Genomic DNA, 20,226 nt, shown 5'->3' with positions numbered 1-20,226 from the left:
AATCTCAAAAAATCCCAAAAATAAGTGAGAAGACCTTCCCAAAATAATCCAAAAATAGAGAAGGAGACCCCCAAAATAATCCCAAAAATAGGCGAGGGGACCCCTAAAATAACCCCCAAAATAATCCCAAAAATAGAGAAGGAGACCCCCAAAATAATCCAAAAATAGGCGAGAGGACCCCCAAAAATAATCCCAAAAATAGAGAAGGAGACCCCTAAAATAACCCCCAAAAATAGAGAAGGAGACCCCCAAAAAAACCCAAAAATAGAGAAGGAGACCCCTAACATAACCCCCAAAAAAACCCCAAAAATAGAGAAGGAGACCCCAAAATAATCCCAAAAAAACCCCAAAAACAGCCGAGCCCCCTCCCCCCCTTCCCAAAATAAATCCGAAACGGGAACGGGCGCGAGCGGCCCCTCCCCCTCCCCCTTTTCCCCCAAAAAGCGGCGGATTCGGGGTCGGGAGGGTGGGGGGAGGGGGTGAGGATGAGGATGGAGGGGAGGGGGTGAGGATGAGGATGGAGGGGAGGGGGAGGGGGTGAGGATGAGGATGGAGGGGAGGAGGGGGAGGGGGGATGAAGATGGAGGAGGAGGAGGAGGAGGGGGACGGGGATGATGGAGGAGGAAGGAGCAGGAGGATGAGGATGAGGATGAGGGCGATGGAGAGGAAGGCTGCGGAGGCTGCGGAGGGTGAGGAGGAGGAGGAGGATGAGGAGGGTGAGGATGAAGAGGCCGCCGCGGCTCCCGGCCGTGATGCAGCAAATCCCGGGCGGAGCGGAGCGGAGCGCAGCGAGCGCCGGATGAGCCCGAGGAGATGCGGCCAAAAAATCCCCGCAGCGGCGGGGGAAGCGGCGACGGAGCCCGGAATGCCCCAAATCCACCCCAAATCACCCCAAAAGCCGCACGGAATCACCCCAAAAACACCCCCAAAGCCACCCCCAAATATTCCTACAGAACCCACCCCAAATATCCCCACACAAAATTCACCCCAAATCCACCCAAATCACCCCAAAATCCGCATGGAATCACCCCAAAAACACCCCCAAAGCCACCCCAAATATTCCTACAGAACCCACCCCAAATATCCCCACAAAATTCACTCCAAATCCATCCTAATCACCTCAAAATCCACCCCAAATCCATCCAAAATTCACCCCAAAATCACCCCCAAAGCCATCCCAAATCGATCCCCACAAAATTCACCCAAAATATCCACAAAATCCACCCCAAATCCACCCCAAATCACCCCAAAATCCACACGGAATCACCCCAAATTCACCCCCAAATCCATCCCAAATATCCCTACAAAACCCACCCCAAATATCCCCACAAAATTCATTCCAAATCCAACCTAAATCACCCCAAAATTCACTCCAAATCCATCCCAAATCACCCCAAAATTCACTCCAAATTCATCCCAAATTCACCCCAAAATTCACTCCAAATTCAACCCAAATATCCCTACAAAATTCACCCAAAATCCCCACAAAATTCATCCCAAATCCACCCCGAAATAACCCCAAATCCATCCAAAATTCATCCCCAAAATCCCCATAAAATCCACCCCAAATCCCACCCCAAAATTGACCCCAAATCCATCCCTAAACCAGCCAAAATCCTCCTAAATTCACCCCAAATCCGCCCTGAATTCACCCCAAAGTCTACCCCAAAATTGACCCCAAATCCCCCTAAATTCACCCCAAAATCACCCCAAATCCCCCGAATTCACCCCAAATCCCCCCAAAATTGACCCCAAATCCACCCCAAATCCCCCAAAATTCACCCAAAATCCACCCCAAAACCACCCCAAAATCCCCCGAATTCACCCCAAATCCGCCCTGAATTCACCCAAAATTGACCCCAAATCCCCCTAAATTCACCCCAAAATCCATCCCAAAATGCCCCAAAACCACCCCAAAATTCCCCAAATTCACCCCAAATCTGCCCCGAATTCACCCCAAAATTCACCCCAAAGTCTACCCCAAAACTGACCCCAAATCCACCCCAAATCCCACCCCAAAACTGACCCCAAAATTCACCCCAAATCCACCCCAAAATCACCCCAAAAATTCACCCCAAATCCCCTGAAATCACCCCAAATCCCACCCCAAAATTGACCCCAAATTCACCCCAAAATCCCCCCAAAATCCATCCCTAAACCACCCCAAAATCCCCCGAATTCACCCCAAATCCACCCCAAAATTGACCCCAAATCCCCCTAAATTCACCCCAAAATTCACCCCAAAAATTCACCCCAAAATCACTCCAAAATCCCTCCTAAACCACCCCAAATCCACCCAAAATCCCCCCAAAATCCCCCCAAAATCACCCCAAAATCACCCCAAAATCCACCCCAAAATCCCCCGAATTCACCCCAAATCTGCCCTGAATTCACTCCAAAATTGACCCCAAAACTGATCCCAAATCCACCCCAAATCCCCCTAAATTCACCCAAAATTGACCCCAAATCCCCCTAAATTCACCCCAAATCCACCCCAAATCACTCCAAAATCCACCCCAAAAATTCACCCCACAATCCCCCCAAAATCCACCCCGAAATCCCCCGAATTCACCCCAAATCCGCCCCGAATTCACTCCAAAATTCACCCCAAAATTGAACCCAAATCCCCCCCAAATCCCCCTCAATTCACCCCAAAATCCATCCCAAAATCACTCCAAAATCCCCCAAAGCCACCCCAAAATTCTCCGAATTCACCCCAAAATCCCCCAAATTCACCCAAAAATTGACCCCAAATCCGTCCCTAGACCACCCCAAAATTCCCCGAATTCACCCCAAATCCACCCCAAAATTCACCCCAAAATCCACCCCAAAATTCCCCAAATTCACCCCAAATCCACCCCGAATTCACCCCAAAATTCACCCCAAATCCCATCCCAAAACTGACCCCAAATCCACCCCAAATCCCCCTAAATTCACCCCAAATCCACCCCAAAATCCCCCCAAAATCCCCCGAATTCACCCCAAATCTTTGGGCTGAGCCATCTCCTGGCATGGACCACAGAAGGTCCCACCCCACCACCAGCGAAGCCTCCTGAGATGCTGAGGAACCTCTTGAGGAACCCTGAGGGTCTTGGAGATCCCCAAACCCATGGGGCGACACCTTTGGGCTGAGCCATCTCCTGGCAGGGACCAGGCAGGTCCCACCCTGACCATCACCGAAGCCTCCTGAGATGCTGAGGAGCATCCTGAGGAACCCTGAGGGTCTTGGAGACCCCCAAACCCAACCCCAAATCCATGGCGTGACACCTTTGGGCTGAGAGATCTCCTGGCATGGACCATGCAGGTCCCACCCCACCACCAGCGAAGCCTCCTGAGATGCTGAGGAGCATCTTGGGGAACCCTGAGGGTCTTGGGGACCCCCAAACCCATGGGGCGACACCTTTGGGCTGAGCCATCTCCTGGGATGGACCACGCAGGTCCCACCCCACCACCAGCGAAGCCTCCTGAGATGCTGAGGAACCTCTTGAGGAACCCTGAGGGTCTTGGAGACCCCCAAACCCATGGGGCGACACCTTTGGGCTGAGCCATCTCCTGGCATGGACCACAGAAGGTCCCACCCCACCACCAGCGAAGCCTCCTGAGATGCTGAGGAGCATCTTGGGGACCTCCCTGGCCCAACTCTGGGGGAGATTTTTGAGGTCCCACCCACCCCAAACCCCACCGGTGACCCGAGGTGGAGCCCAAATGGACCAGGAGGTGACACCAAGGGGGGGGCCTGACCACCCCCAGGAGAACCCGGAGGAGAACCCGGAGGAGAACCGGGAGGAGAACCGGGAGGAGAACCGGGAGGAGAACCGGGAGGAGAACCCGGAGGAGAACCCAGAGGAGAACCGGGAGGAGAACTGGGAGGAGAACCCAGAGGAGAACCCGGAGGAGAACCCGGAGGAGAACTGGGAGGAGAACCCGGAGAACCGGGAGAACCGGGAGGAGAACCCGGAGGAGAACCCGGAGGAGAACCCGGAGGAGAACCCGGAGAACCGGGAGAACCGGGAGGAGAACCGGGAGGAGAACCCGGAGGAGAACCCGGAGGAGAACCGGGAGGAGAACTAGGAGGAGAACTGGGAGGAGAACCCGGAGGAGAACCCGGAGGAGAACCCGGAGGAGAACCCGGAGGAGAACCCGGAGAACCGGGAGAACCGGGAGGAGAACCCGGAGGAGAACCGGGAGGAGAACTAGGAGGAGAACGGGAGGAGAACCCGGAGGAGAACGGGAGGAGAACCCAGGCCCACCACGGAGGGTTTTGGGGAGGGGTCTCGGGTTATTTGGGGAGGGGTCTCGGTTGATTTGATTTGGGGAGGTGTCTGGGTTGATTTGGGGAGGGGTCCCGGGTTATTTGGGGAGGGGTCCCGGGTTATTTGGGGAGGGGTCCCGGGTTATTTGGGGAGGGGTCTGGGTTGATTTGGGGAGGGGTCCCGGGTTGGTTGATTTGGGGAGGGGTCCCGGTTTCCCCGGCCTGACCTGGCGGCGAGGAGGGGTCTGGGTTGATTTGATTTGGGGAGGGGTCTGGGTTGATTTGGGGAGGGGTCTCAGATGATGGGGAGGGGTCTCGGGTTGATTTGGGGAGGGGTCTCAGGTTATTTGGGGAGGGGTCTCGGTTGATTTGATTTTGGGGAGGGGTCTGGGTTGATTTGATTTGGGGAGGGGTCTCAGGTTATTTGGGGAGGGGTCCCGGGTTGGTTGATTTGGGGAGGGGTCCCGGGTTATTTGGGGAGGGGTCTGGGTTGATTTGGGGAGGGGTCCCGGTTTATTTGGGGAGGGGTCTGGGTTGATTTGATTTGGGGAGGGGTCCCGGGTTATTTGGGGAGGGGTCCCGGGTTATTTGGGGAGGGGTCCCGGTTGATTTGATTTGGGGAGGGGTCCCGGGTTATTTGGGGGAGGGGTCCCGGGTTGATTTGATTTGGGGAGGGGTCCCGGGTTGGTTGATTTGGGGAGGGGTCCCGGGTTATTTGGGGAGGGGTCTGGGTTGGTTGATTTGGGGAGGGGTCCCGGGTTATTTGAGGAGGGGTCCCGGGTTATTTGGGGAGGGGTCCCGGGTTATTTGGGGGGGGGTCCCGGGTTGGTTGATTTGGGGAGGGGTCCCGGTTTCCACGGCAACGCCCCCTGACCTGGCGGCGAGGAGGGGTCTGGGTTGATTTGGGGAGGGGTCTGGGTTGATTTGGGGAGGGGTCTGGGTTGATTTGGGGAGGGGTCCCGGGTTGGTTGATTTGAGGAGGGGTCCCGGTTTATTTGGGGAGGGGTCCCGGGTTATTTGGGGAGGGGTCTGGGTTGATTTGATTTTGGGGAGGGGTCCCGGTTTCCACGGCAACGCCCCCTGACCTGGCGGCGAGGAGGGGTCCCGGGTTATTTGGGGAGGGGTCTGGGTTGGTTGATTTGGGGGGGGGGTCCCGGGTTGGTTGATTTGGGGAGGGGTCCCGGTTTCCACGGCAGCGCCCCCTGACCTGGCGGCACTCCCGCCGGAAGCTCTGCAGCCGCAGCTGCTCCTGGAGGCGCCGCGCCCACGCCTGGGCCCGCTGCTGCAGGCGGTGGCTCCTGCGGGGGGGACCACCAATTAACACCTAATTAACCCCTAATTAACCATTCATTAACCCTTGATTAACCCTGAAATAGCCCTTAATTAACCCCTAATTAACCATTCATTAACCCTTCATTAGCCCCTGATTAACCCTGAAATAGCCCTTAATTAACCCCTAAATAACCCCTAATGGACCCTTAATTAACCCTTAGTTAACCCCTGGTTAACCCTTAATTAAGCTCTTATTAACCCTTAATTAACCCCTAATTAACCCTTAATTAACTCTTAATTAACCCCAAATTAACCCTTAATTAACCCTTAATTAACCCCTAATTAGCCCTTAATTAACCCTTAATTAACCATTAATTAACCCCTGATTAACCCTTAATTAACCGCTAATTAACCCCTGATTAACTTCTGATTAACCCTTAATTAACCCCTAATGGACCCTTACTTAACCCTAATTAACCGCTGATTAACCTCTGATTAACCCCTTAATTACCCCTAATTAACCCTTAATTAACCCCTAATTAACCCCTAATTAACCCTTAATTAACTCTTAATTAACCCCTAATTAGCCCTTAATTAACCCTTAATTAACCCCTAATTAACCCCTTAATTAACCCCTTAATTAACCCCTAATTAACCCCTAATCAACCCTTAATTAACCCCAAATTAACCCCTAATTAACCCTTAATTAACCCCTGACCCTCCCCTCAGGGGGGAAACTGAGGCACGAGGTCCCCCCTGGGCTCCAGCAGCCGATCCCGCCCCGCCCCCGCTCCTGGGGAGTTTTGGGGGTTCGGGGTCAAATTTTGGGGGTTCGGGGTCAAATTTGGGGGGTTCGGGGTCAAATTTGGGGGGTTCTGGGAGGAGTTTTGGGGGGTTCTGGGAGGAGTTTTGGGGTCCTGGGTGGAGTTTTGGGGGTTCGGGGTCAAATTTTGGGGGTTCTGGGTGAAGTTTTGGTGTCCAGGGTGGAGTTTTGGGGGTCCTGGGTGGAATTTTGGGGTTCGGGGTCAAATTTTGGGGTTCTGGGTGGAGTTTTGGGTTCCTGGGATGGAATTTTGGGGTTCTGGGTCAAATTTTGGGGTCCTGGGTCAAATTTTGGGGTTCCGGGATGGAATTTTGGGTTCTTGGGTGAAGTTTTGGGTTCCTGGGTGCTTCTGGTGGGTCCTGGGTGGTGTTTTGGGAGGTTCTGGGAGGAGTTTTGGGGTCCTGGGAGATGTTTTGGGTTCCTGAGTCAAATTTTGGGTTCCTGGGTGGAGTTCTGGGGGATTCTTGGGTGGAGTTTTGGGTTCCTGGGTGGAATTTTGGGGGTCTTGGATGGAATTTTGGGTTCCTGGGTGCAGTTTTGGGGTCCTGGGTGCAGTTTTGGGGTCCTGGGTGGAGTTCTGGGGGTCCTGGATGGAATTTTGGGGTCCTGGGTGGAGTTTGGGAGGTTCTGGGAGATGTTTTGGGGTTCTGGGTGAAGTTTGGTGTCCTGGGTGGAGTTTTGGGTTCCTGGGTGGAGTTTTGAGGTTCTGGGAGGAGTTTTGGGTTCCTGGGTGAAACATTGTGGTCCTGAATGGAATTTTGGAGTTCTGGGTGGAATTTTGGGGTTCCTGGATGGAATTTTGGGGTCCTGGGTGGAGTTTTGGGGTCCTGGGTGAAGTTTTGGTGTCCTGGGAGATGTTTTGGGTTCCTGGATGGTTTTGATGGGTCCTGGGTGGAGTTTGGGAAGTTCTGGGAGGAGTTTTGGGGTCCTGGGTGGAATTTTGGGGTTCGGGGTCAAATTTTGGGGTCCTGGGTGGAGTTTTGGGTTCCTGGGAGATGTTTTGGGTTCCTGCGAGGAGTTTTGGGATCCTGGATGGAATTTTGGGTTCCTGGGTGGAGGTTGGAGGTGCTGGATGGAGTTTTGGGGTTCCTGGGAGCTCCTGCTGGGTGTCCCTGGTGGCCCAGGGGTCTCCATGGTGGCCCCAGGGGTCTCCTGGTGGCCCCACCTGTCGCGCAGCTCCTCCACGGCCTGGGCCACGCGGTCGCTGTTGGGGTGGCCCTGGCGCTGGAGGCTCTCGCCGGCCTGCAGGACCAGCTGGACCTTCTGCAGGTTGAGCTCCAGCGTGGTGGTGAAGTCCTTGTGCTTCTTCAGCGCCTTGGTCACCCCTTCCACCGAGTCGGGCAGCTCGGCGTGGGCCAGCGCGGTCTCCTGGTGGGGTTGGGGACATCTGAGATGGCCTTGGCGTGGTGGCACCTCAAAGCCACAGGAGATCCACCAGGGCTGGTGGTACCTCAAAGCCACAGGAGATCCACCAGGGCTGGTGGCACCTCAAAGCCACAGGAGATCCACCAGGGCTGGGGACACCCAAAGCCACAGGAGATCCACCAGGGCTGGTGGCACCCAAAGCCACAGGAGATCCACCAGGGCTGGTGGCACCCAAAGCCACAGGAGATCCACCAGGGCTGGTGGCACCCAAAGCCACAGGAGATCCACCAGGGCTGGGGACACCCAAAGCCACAGGAGATCCACCAGGGCTGGGGACACCCAAAGCCACAGGAGATCCACCAGGGCTGGTGGCACCCAAAGCCACAGGAGATCCACCAGGGCTGGTGGCACCTCAAAGCCACAGGAGATCCACCAGGGCTGGTGGCACCTCAAAGCCACAGGAGATCCACCAGGGCTGGGGACATCCAAAGCCACAGGAGATCCACCAGGGCTGGGGACACCTCAAAGCCACAGGAGATCCACCAGGGCTGGTGGCACCCAAAGCCACAGGAGATCCACCAGGGCTGGGGACACCCAAAGCCACAGGAGATCCACCAGGGCTGGGGACACCTCAAAGCCACAGGAGATCCACCAGGGCTGGTGGCACCCAAAGCCACAGGAGATCCACCAGGGCTGGTGGCACCCAAAGCCACAGGAGATCCACCAGGGCTGGTGGCACCCAAAGCCACAGGAGATCCACCAGGGCTGGTGGCACCCAAAGCCACAGGAGATCCACCAGGGGCTGGTGGCACCTGAAAGCCACAGGAGATCCACCAGGGCTGGGGACACCCAAGTCCACCCACCAGGACCTTCCACCACCCAAGTCCACCCAGCAGGGGCTGGTGGCACCCAAGTCCATCACTCAAGACCTTCTCCAAACCATTCCCACCACCCAAAATCTCCTTCCACCCATCTCCATCAACCGGGACCTTCTCCCAACCATTGTCCCCATCACCCACCCACCATCTCCACCACCCCAGAGCTTCTCCCATCCCACCACCACGTCCTCCTCCCAGACCTTCTCCCAGACCTTCTCCCCGCCCATCCCATCCCATCCCACAACCAGGTCCTCCTCCCAGACCTTCTCCCATCCCACCACCACGACGTCCACCTGGCAGACCTTCTCCCACCCGTCACTCATCCATCATCTCCACCACCCCAGACCTTCTAACCCATCCATGATCTCCACCTCCCAGACCTTCTCCCATCCCATCCCACCACCATGTTCTCCACCCAAACCTTCTCCCAGACCTTCTCCCATCCCACCACCACGACGTCCACCTGGCAGACCTTCTCCCACCCATCACCCATCCATCATCTCCACCAACCAAGACCTTCTCCCACCCCATCCCACCACCACGTCCTCCTCCCAGACCTTCTCCCACCCATCACCCATCCATCATCTCCATCAATCAAGACCTTCTCCCATCCCACCACCACGTCCACCTGGCAGACCTTCTCAAACCCCATCCCACCACCATGTTCTCCACTCAGACCTTCTCCCACCCCACCCCACCACCACGTTCTCCACCATGTCCACCTCCCAAATGTTCTCCCCGCCCATCCCACCACCATGTCCACCTCCCAGACCTTCTCCCATCCCATCCCACCACGACGTCCACCTCCCAGACCTTCTCCCACCCATCACCCATCCATCATCTCCATCAACCAGGACCTTCTAACCCATCCATGATCTCCACCACCCCAGACCTTCTCCCAGCCCATCCCACCACCATGTTCTCCACCCAGACCTTCTCCCATCCCATCCCACCACCACATCCACCTGGCAGACCTTCTCCAACCCCACCCCACCACCATGTCCTCCTCCCAGACCTTCTCCCACCCATCACCCATCCATCATCTCCATCAATCAAGACCTTCTCCCATCCCACCACCACGTCCACCTGGCAGACCTTCTCCCCGCCCATCCCACCACCATGTTCTCCACCCAGACCTTCTCCCATCCCATCCCATCCCACCACCATGTCCACCTCCCAGACCTTCTCCCACCCATCACCCATCCATCATCTCCACCACCCCAGACCTTCTAACCCATCCATGATCTCCACCTCCCAGACCTTCTCCCATCCCATCCCACCACCATGTTCTCCACCATGTTCTTCACCACGTTCTCCTCCCTGACCTTCTCCCAGCCCATCCCACCACCACGTTCTCCACCCAGACCTTCTCCCAGACCTTCTCCCATCCCATCCCACCACCATGTTCTCCACCATGTTCTCCACCACGTTCTCCTCCCTGACCTTCTCCAACCCCATCCCACCACCATGTTCTCCACCCAGACCTTCTCCCATCCCATCCCACCACCACATCCACCTGGCAGACCTTCTCCAACCCCATCCCACCACCATGTTCTCCACCCAGATCTCCTCCCAGACCTTCTCCCAGCCCATCCCACCACCATGTTCTCCACCCAGACCTTCTCCCAGAACTTCTCCAACCCCACCCTACCACGTTCTCCACCCAGACCTTCTCCCAGACCTTCTCCCAACCCATCCCACCACCACGTTCTCCACCCAAAACTTCTCCCAGACCTTCTCCCACCCCATCCCACCACCATGTTCTCCACCTAGATCTCCTCCCAGACCTTCTCCCAGCCCATCCCACCACCACGTTCTCCACCCAGACCTTCTCCCAGACCTTCTCCCACCCCATCCCACCACCACGTTCTCCACCCAGATCTCCTCCCAGACCTTCTCCCAGCCCATCCCACCACCATGTTCTCCACCCAGACCTTCTCCCAGACCTTCTCCCAGACCTTCTCCCACCCCATCCCACCACCATGTCCTCCACCCAGACCTTCTCCCAGACCTTCTCCAACCCCACCCCACCACGTTCTCCACCCAGACCTTCTCCCAGACCTTCTCCCACCCCATCCCACCACCATGTCCTCCACCCAGACCTTCTCCCAGACCTTCTCCAACCCCACCCCACCACCACGTTCTCCACCCCCGTGCCCACCTGGCCCTCGAGGCCGCCCTGGCACTGCCGCGCGTCCCTGAGGAACAGGTGGAGAACCTGGGCCTGCACCAGCAGCTCCCTGCGCGCGTCCCAGCTCTGCAGGAGCTTCCCCCAGCCCGCGTCCACCTTCTGCAGCCACTGCCGCAGGGACACCTGCGCCGCGTCCACGTCCTCCAGCCCCAGCAGCAGCTCCCCGGCCGCCTGCAGCCGCGCGTGGTCCTCCTCGCGCCCGTCCATCTCCTCCTTGAGGGCCACGTGGGCGTTCAGCATCTCCTCGGCCTCGGCCAAGCCCCCGGGGACCTCCCGCGAGCCGGCGGCCGCCTGGCTCTTCACCAGCCACGCCAGGAACTCGTCCAGGTCCTGCAGGAAGCGCTGCAGGCGCCCGGCCGCCGCCAGCGCGTCCCGGCAGCCGCGGAAGGTCTTCTGCAGCTCGTCCCACCGCCGGCCCAGCTCCTCCAGGGGCAGCAGGACCTCCAGGGCGCGCCCGGGGTGGGCGCGGGACAGCAGCTCGGCCTCGCGCTGCAGCTCGGCCAGACGCGGCTCCAGGGCCACCAGCGCCGCCTCCGTGGTGGACAGGCGGCGCTGCAGGGCCACCACGCCGCCCAGGTCACCTCCACCGCCGCCGCCGGACTGGGTGGCCTCGATGGACCTCCTCTTGTCGCGCAGCTGCGCCTCCATCTCGGCGCACTCCAGCAGGAAGTTCTGGATCTCCAGCACCGAGCTCAGCTGGCTCTTCTTGGTCTCCACCAGCTCCACCACGCGGTTCCAGCTGGAGACGGGGGCGAGAACTTGGCTGAGGTGGGATGGGGCCCACCAGGAGCAGGAGCAACCTGGGGGTGGGCTGGGAAGGGTGGCCGGGAGAGGTGGAACCCATGGGGACGTCCCACCACGGAGAACCTCAGGGTGGGGGTCACACAAAGCTCTCCCCAACCAAGGAGACCTCAAAGATGGGCTTGGACCATTGTCCCGGTGAGGTGGAACCCATGGCGACGTCCCACCACAGAGAACCTCAGGTTGGAGGTCTCCAGACAGCCCCACATGAAGGTCCCCAACCAAGGAGACCTCAAGAACCTTGAGATCATTTCAGGACCCTTGGGATGGGCTTGGAATGGTGGCCGGGAGAGGTGGAACCCATGGGGACGTCCCACCACGGAGAACCTCAGGTTGGGGATCACACAAAACTCCTCCCACCAAGGAGACCTCAAAGATGGGCTTGGACCATTGTCCCGGTGAGGTGGAACCCATGGGGACGTCCCACCACTGGAGAACCTCAGGTTGGAGGTCTCCACACAGCCCCACATGAAGGTCCCCAACCAAGGAGACCTCAAGAACCTTGAGATCATTTCAGGACGCCCAGGATGTGCTTGGACCATTGTCCTGGAGAGGTGGAACCCATGGGGACGTCCCACCACGGAGAACCTCAGGGTGGGGGTCACACAAAGCTGTCCCCAACCAAGGAGACCTCAAAGATGGGCTGGGACCATTGTCCTGGTGAGGTGGAACCCATGGGGACGTCCCACCACGGAGAACCTCAGGGTGGGGGTCACACAAAACTCCTCCCACCAAGGAGACCTCAAGAAGGTTGAGATCATTCCAGGACCCTTGGGATGGGCTTGGACCATTGTCCTGGAGAGGTGGAACCCATGGGGACGTCCCACCACTGGAGAACCTCAGGTTTGGGGTCTCCAGACAGCCCCACACGAAGCTCCTCCCACCAAGGAGACCTCAAGAAGGTTGAGATCATTTCCAGGCCTCCAGGATGGGCTTGGACCATTCCAGTGGACACCTGGACCTCCCAGGGACCTCCCAGCACCGGAGAACCTCAGGTTGAGTCTCCAACCCCACCATGGAGACCCCAGGCAGGTCGAGGTCCACCTCGTGTCCCCCCCAGGCCGTACCGGCTGTTGAGGTGGTCCTGGCAGGAGCGGACCTCGTCCGAGCTGGGGTGGCCACCGTCCACCAGCTGCTGCACCACCTGGTTGACGTCCAGGATGCGCCCCATGACGCTGTTCATCTCCTGGTCCAGGCTCTCGAACCTGGGCACGAGGACACGGGCAGGTCCACCAGGGGCACGAGGAACCGCGACCACCCAACCCCATGGAGAACCTCAACCCCATGGAGAACCTCGACCACCCAACCCCATGGAGAACCTCAACCACCGAACCCCATGGAGAACCTCGACCATCCAACCCCATGGAGAACCTCGACCACCCAACCTCGACCACCCAACCCCATGGAGAACCTGGACCACCGAACCCCATGGAGAACCTCGACCACCCAACCCCATGGAGAACTTCAACCCCATGGAGAATTTCAACCCCATGAAGAACCTTCGACCATCCAACCCCAACCACCCAACCCCATGAAGAACCTCAACTGTCCATGAAGAACCTCAACCATGAACCCCATGAAGAACCTCAACAACCCAACCCCATGGAGAACCACAACCATGAACACCATGAAGAACCTGGACCACCTAACCCCATGGAGAACCTCAACCACCCAACCCCATGGAGAACCTCAATCACCCAACCGCATGAGGAACCTTTGACCATCCAACCCCGACCACCCAACCCCATGAAGAACCTCAACCATCCAACCTCAACCACCCAAACCCATGAGGAACCTCAACCCCATGGAGAACCTCAATCATTCCACCCCATGGAGAACCTCAACCCCATGGAGAACCTCCAGCACCCACCTGTGCGGCACCACCTCCACCTCATCCAGCTCCTCGGGCACCTCCATCTTCTCCAACCCCATAAAGAACCTCAATCACCCAAACCCCATGAAGAACCCTAACCACCCAAACCCCATGGAGAACCTCGACCATGAACACCATGAAGAACCACAACCACCCAACCCCATGAAGAACCTCAACCCCATGAAGAACCTCAACCACCCAAACCCATGGAGAACCTCAACCACCAAACCATGAAGAACCTCAACCCCATGGAGAACCTCCACCACCCAAACCCATGAAGAACCTCAATCATTCCACCCCATGAGGAACCTCAACCATGAACCCCATGGAGAACCTCCAGCACCCACCTGTGCTGCACCACCTTGACCTCATCCAGCTCCTGGGGCACCTCCATCTTCTCCAACCCCATGGAGAACCTCCACCACCCAACCCCATGGAGAACCTCAACCACCCAACCCCCATGGAGAGCCTCCACCATGAACCCCATGAGGAACCTCCAGCACCCACCTGTGCTGCACCACCTCCACCTCATCCATCTCCTCGGGCACCTCCATCTTCTCCAACCCCATGGAGAACCTCAACCACCCAACCGCATGAGGAACCTTGACCACCAAACCCAATGAAGAACCACAACTACTCAACCCCATGGAGAACCTCAACCATGAACCCCATGAGGAACCTCAACCCCATGAGGAACCTCAACCCCATGAGGAACCTCCACCACCCAACCCCATGAAGAACCTCAACCCCATGAAGAACCCACGAGGAACCTTCCCCACCCACCTGTGCTGCACCACCTCCACCTCATCCATCTCCTGGGGCACCTCCATCTTCTCCAACCCCATGGAGAACCTCAACCACCCAAACCCATGAAGAGCCTCAACCCCATGGAGAACCTCCACCATGAACCCCATGGAGAACCTGCAGCACCCACCTGTGCTGCACCACCTCCACCTCATCCAGCTCCTGGGGCACCTCCATCTTCTGCAACCCCATGGAGAACCTCAACCACCCAACCCCATGGAGAACCTCCACCACCCAACCCCATGAAGAACCCATGGAGAACCTTCCCCACCCACCTGTGCTGCACCACCTCCACCTCGTCCATCTCCTGGGGCACCTCCACCCTCTCCAGCCACAGCTCCTTCTCGTCCAGCCACAGCTCGCAGGCGCGCAGCTCGCCGAACATGCGGTGCACGGCCAGCGCGTCGCGCAGCCACTGCGTCCTCAGCACGGCCACCTCGGCCACCTCGCCGAAGAGCCGCTCGGCCTCCACCACGCGGATCTGCGCCTCCACGGCCCGGCGCCGCTCGGGCGCCAGCAGCGCCAGCTGCCCGCGGAGCCCGGCCACGGCGCCGCGGTGCCGCTCCAGCTGCTCCAGCGCCGCGCGGTGCTGCCGCAGCAGCGCCCGGCTCGAGTGCTCGTCGTGGCCGAAGTCGTCGCTGGAGGCCACGCGGTAGAGGTCCCGCAGCCAGGCCACCAGCTCGTCGGCGTCGGCGCGGAACCGGAAGAAGCTCAGCGCCTCCTCCAGGCGCCGCTGGCGCAGCCCGGTGCTCTCCTCCAGCTTCCTCCAGCGCGCGCGCACCTCGCGCATCTTCTCCCGCACGCCGGCGGCGCCGCCCGGCGGCTCCCGCGCCGCCGCCGCCAGCTCCTCGCCGCGGTCCAGGGCGCGGCGCAGCAGCGCGCGGCGGCGGCCCAGCTCGCCCAGCGCCGCCCGGTGCTCGGCCGTCAGGGCCAGGACGCTGCTGAGGTCGCGGCCGCAGCCGCCGGCGGCCAGGATCTTCTCCTTGTCGCGCATCCAGGCCTCGGCCTCCTCCATCTCCTGGAAGAAGGCCCAGAGGCGGCGCGAGGCCTCCAGCTCCGCGCGGCGCCTGGCGGCGAGGTCCCGCAGCTCCTCCAGGCACGCGCCGACGTGGTGGACGCGGTTGCAGATGATCTGCGGGTCGCACGGTTGGTAGCCTGGACAGGAGAAGACCTTCAGGCGGGGGCGGGAGGGGGCCCAGGAAGGAGAGGACGCCAAGCGCCGGGCGCTGCTCCGGGCTGGGCGCCAGGATCTCAGAGGGTTCCTCCAAGCCTGGAGGTGGCCCACCAGGACCTTGGGGTCACCATTCCATGATCTACCAAACCCTTGGGTTGACCCTTCCATGATCTACCAAAACCTCGGGATGGACATTCCAGGGCCCACCAGGACCTTGGGGTCACCATTCCAGGGCCCACCAGGACCTTGGGTTGGACATTCCAGGGCCCACCAGGACCTTGGGGTGATGGACATTCCAGGGTCCACCAGGACCTTGGGGTCACCGTTCCATGATCTACCAAACCCTTGGGTTCCATTCCGTGATCTACCAAAACCTTGGGATGGACATTCCAGGGCCCACCAGGACCTTGGGGTCACTGTTCCATGATCTACCAAAACCTTGCGGTGGACATTCCAGGGCCCACCAGGACCTTGGCATGATGGACATTCCAGGGTCCACCAGGACCTTGGGTTGGACATTCCAGGGTCCACCACCAGGACCTTGGGGTGATGGACATTCCAGGGCCCACCAGGACCTTGGGTTGGACATTCCAGGGTCCACCACCAGGACCTTGGGGTGATGGACATTCCAGGGTCCACCAGGACCTTGGGATGATGGACATTCCAGGGTCCACCAGGATCTTGGGGTGGACATTCCAGGGTCCACCAGGACCTTGGGGTCACCATTCCATGATCTACCAAACCCTTGGGTTCCATTCCGTGATCTACCAAAACCTTGGGATGATGGACATTCCAGGGTCCACCAGGACCTTGGGGTGGACATTCCAGGGCCCACCAGGACCTTGGGGTGGACATTCCAGGGCCCACCAAGACCTTGGGGTGGACATTCCAGGGTCCACCAGGACCTTGGGTTGGACATTCCAGGGTCCACCAAGACCTTGGGATGGACATTCCAGGGCCCACCAGGACCTTGGGGTCACCATTCCGTGATCTACCAAAACCTTGGGTCAACCTTTGATGGGCCACCAAGATCATGGGTTGACCCTTCCATGATCTACCAAAACCTTGGGGTCACCCTTCCGTGATCTACCAAAACCTCTGGTTGACCTTTTGGTGGGCCACCAAGATCATGGGCTGACCCTTCCATAGCCCACCAAGATCCTGAATGGCCCCTTCGTGGTCCATCAAAACCTCGGCTGACCCTCCCATGGTCCATCAAGACCTTGCCTGACCCTTCATGGTCCATCAAGACCTCAGTTGACCCTTCATGGTCCATCAGACCTTGGTTGACCTTCCCATGGTCCATCAAGACCTCAGCTGACCCTCCCGTGGTCCATCAAGACCTCAGTGACCTTCCCATGGTCCATCAAGACTTTGGTTGACCTTCCCATGGTCCATCAAGAGATCCTCCCATGGTCCATCAAGACCTTGGCTGACCCTTCATGGTCCATCAAGCCCATAGTTGACCCTCCCATGGTCCATCAAGACCTTGGCTGACCCTTCATGGTCCATCAAGCCCATAGTTGACCCTCCCATGGTCCATCAAGACCTTGGTTGACCTTTCCATGGTCCATGAGACCTTGGTTGACCTTCCCATGGTCCATCAAGAGATCCTCCCATGGTCCATCAAGAGATCCTCCCATGGTCCATCAGACCTTGGTTGACCTTTCCATGGTCCATCAGACCTTGGCTGACCCTCCCATGGTCCATCAAGACCTTGGCTGACCTTCCCATGGTCCATCAAGAGATCCTCCCATGGTCCATCAAGACCTCAGCTGACCCTCCCATGGTCCATCAGACCTTGGCTGATCCTCCCATGGTCCATCAAGCCCATAGTTGACCCTCCCGTGGTCCATCAAGAGATCCTCCCATGGTCCATCAAGACCTTGGCTGACCCTCCCGTGGTCCATCAAGACCTTGGTTGACCTTTCCATGGTCCATCAGACCTTGGCTGACCCTCCCATGGTCCATCAAGCCCATAGTTGACCCTCCCGTGGTCCATCAAGAGATCCTCCCATGGTCCATCAAGATCTTGGTTGACCTTCCCATGGTCCATCAAGACCTCAGCTGATCCTCCCATGGTCCATCAAGACCTTGGCTGACCCTTCATGGTCCATCAAGCCCATAGTTGACCCTCCCATGGTCCATCAGGACCTTGGTTGACCTTTCCATGGTCCATCAGACCTTGGCTGACCCTCCCATGGTCCATCAAGAGATCCTCCCATGGTCCATCAGACCTTGGTTGACCTTCCCATGGTCCATCAAGCCCATAGTTGACCCTCCCGTGGTCCACCAGACCTTGGCTGACCCTTCCATGGTCCATCAAGACCTTGGCTGACCCTTCCATGGTCCATCAAGACCTTCCCTGACCCTCCCATGGTCCATCAAGAGATCCTCCCATGGTCCATCAAGACCTCAGCTGACCTTCCCATGGTCCATCAAGACCTTGGCTGACCCTTCATGGTCCATCAAGAGATCCTCCCATGGTCCATCAAGACCTCAGCTGACCCTCCCATGGTCCATCAAAACCTTGCCTGACCCTTCATGGTCGATCAAGACCTCGGTTGACCCTCCCATGGTCCATCAAGACCTCGGTTGACCCTTCATGGTCCATCAGACCTTGGTTGACCAATCCATGGTCCATCAAGACCTCAGCTGACCCTCCCGTGGTCCATCAAGACCTTGGTTGACCTTCCCATGGTCCATCAAGAGATCCTCCCATGGTCCATCAAGCCCTTGGCTGACCCTCCCATGGTCCATCAAGACCTCAGCTGACCTTCCCATGGTCCATCAAGCCCATAGTTGACCCTCCCGTGGTCCATCAAGACCTCAGCTGACCCTCCCATGGTCCATCAAGCCCATAGCTGACCCTCCCAAGGTCCACCAGACCTTCCCAAGGCCCACCGCCTCCCCGTGCCCAGGTTGTCCACCCTGGTGGCCCCGTTACCGTCCAGCTCGGAGAACTGGAGCGCGGCGGCGTTGAGGGCCTGGACGCGCTCGCTCTGCGCCGCGATGTCGGCCTCCAGCAGCCCCTGCTTCTGCAGGAGGTCCTCGACCTCCAGCAGGTGCTTCCCCGAGTCCTTGGAGACCAGGAGAACCTGCAGGAGAACCGAACGGCGTCACCATGAAACGCCCAAACCCCATGGAGAACCTCGACCATGGAGAACCTCAACCATGGACCCCATGGAGAACCTCAACGATGAACACCATGGAGAACCTCAACCATGGACCCCATGGAGAACCTCAACGATGAACACCATGGAGAACCTCAACCATGGACCCCATGGAGAACCTCGACCATGGACCCCATGGAGAACCTCAACCATGGACCCCATGGAGAACCTCAACCATCCAACCCCAACCACCCAACCCCATGGAGAACCTCAACCATCCAACCCCATGGAGAACCTTGAGCATGAACCCCATGGAGAACCTCGACCACGAACCCCATGGAGAACCTCAGCCATGAACCCCATGGAGAACCTCGACCATGAACCCCATGGAGAACCTTGACCATGAACCCCATGAAGAACCTTGACCATCCAACCCCAACCACCCAACCCCATGGAGAACCTCCACCACCCAACCCCATGGAGAACCTCCACCACGAACCCCATGGAGAACCTCCCAGCGCTCCTCAACCCTCCCCAGCTCTCCACCGCCCCTCATCTCCTCCGCGTCCCCACCGTCCCCACCTGCATCTCCTCCATCCAGTCGATCATGTAGACCATCTCCTGGAAGATCTTCTGCAGGGCCAGGTTCTGCTGGAGGCGGGCGCGGCGGGCGCGCAGCAGCTCGCTCAGCAGCGCCCACTGCCGCAGGACGTTGTCCCGGCGCGCGCCCACGCGCCGCGCGTCGTGGTAGCCCTCGGCCTCCATCTCCAGCGCCAGCTCCACCACCGCCTGCACGCGCTCCTGGTACGAGGAGATGTCGGCCTCGATGGCCTCGTGCTTCTTCATGGCCGCCTCCACCGCCGGCAGGTCGTAGCCGAAGTTGTCCTGGAGGGGGGACGTGGACATGGACACGGGTGGGGTGGGGTCCTCAGCGGTCAGGGAGGAGGAGGAGGAGGTTCCACCAGAACCACGTGGTGAAGGAGGTTCCACCAGAATAAGGAGCCTGAGGAGGTTCCACCAGGACCACGTGGTCAATAAGGAGGAGGTTCCACCAGAACCACGTGGTCAAGGAGGAGGAGCCTGATGAGGTTCCACCAGAACCACGTGGTCAAGGAGGTTCCACCAGAACCATGTGGTCAATGAGGTTCCACCAGAACCACGTGGTCAGTGAGGTTCCACCAGAACCACGTGGTCAATGAGGTTCCACCAGAACCACGTGGTCAATGAGGTTCCACCAGAACCACGTGATCAAGGAGGTTCCACCAGGACCACGTGGTCAGTGAGGAGCCTGATGAGGTTCCACCAGAACTACGTGGTCAAGGAGGTTCCACCAGAACTACGTGGTCAAGGAGGAGGAGCCTGATGAGGTTCCACCAGAACCACGTGGTCAATGAGGTTCCACCAGAACCACGTGGTGAAGGAGGTTCCACCAGAATAAGGAGCCTGATGAGGTTCCACCAGAACCACGTGGTCAAGGAGATTGAGGAGGTCCCACCAGAACTACATGGTCAAGGAGGTTCCACCAGAACCACGTGGTCAATGAGGAGGAGGTTCCACCAGAACCACGTGGTCAATGAGGTTCCACCAGAACCACGTGGTCAAGGAGGAGGAGGAGGAGGTTCCACCAGAACCACGTGGTCAAGGAGGAGGAGCCTGATGAGGTTCCACCAGAACCACGTG

The 20,226-nt window shown here is 58.5% G+C and overlaps 1 protein-coding gene across 1 annotated transcript in view; it reads right to left on the bottom strand.

Annotated features, from left to right (window-relative positions):
* Positions 1-20,226, bottom strand: part of LOC134433667 (spectrin beta chain, non-erythrocytic 4-like) — a gene marked incomplete at its 3' end in the record, with an annotated part of 66,793 nt that overhangs the window by 30,491 nt on the left and 16,076 nt on the right. The window contains exons 11-17 of the mRNA XM_063182433.1: positions 19,129-19,431; positions 18,381-18,531; positions 14,535-15,414; positions 12,650-12,787; positions 10,752-11,520; positions 7,513-7,715; positions 5,460-5,550 (exon numbers count right to left, since the gene is read on the bottom strand). Coding sequence (XP_063038503.1) covers positions 5,460-5,550; positions 7,513-7,715; positions 10,752-11,520; positions 12,650-12,787; positions 14,535-15,414; positions 18,381-18,531; positions 19,129-19,431 — 2,535 coding nt within the window. The remainder of the gene's footprint in view (positions 1-5,459; positions 5,551-7,512; positions 7,716-10,751; positions 11,521-12,649; positions 12,788-14,534; positions 15,415-18,380; positions 18,532-19,128; positions 19,432-20,226) is intronic.

The sequence above is a fragment of the Melospiza melodia genome, unplaced genomic scaffold (genome assembly GCF_035770615.1).
Source record: "Melospiza melodia melodia isolate bMelMel2 unplaced genomic scaffold, bMelMel2.pri scaffold_233, whole genome shotgun sequence".
Taxonomy (NCBI): Eukaryota; Metazoa; Chordata; class Aves; order Passeriformes; family Passerellidae; genus Melospiza; species Melospiza melodia.
Note: the sequence above shows the minus strand (reverse complement) of the source record. Positions and strands in the feature narration are given on the sequence as shown.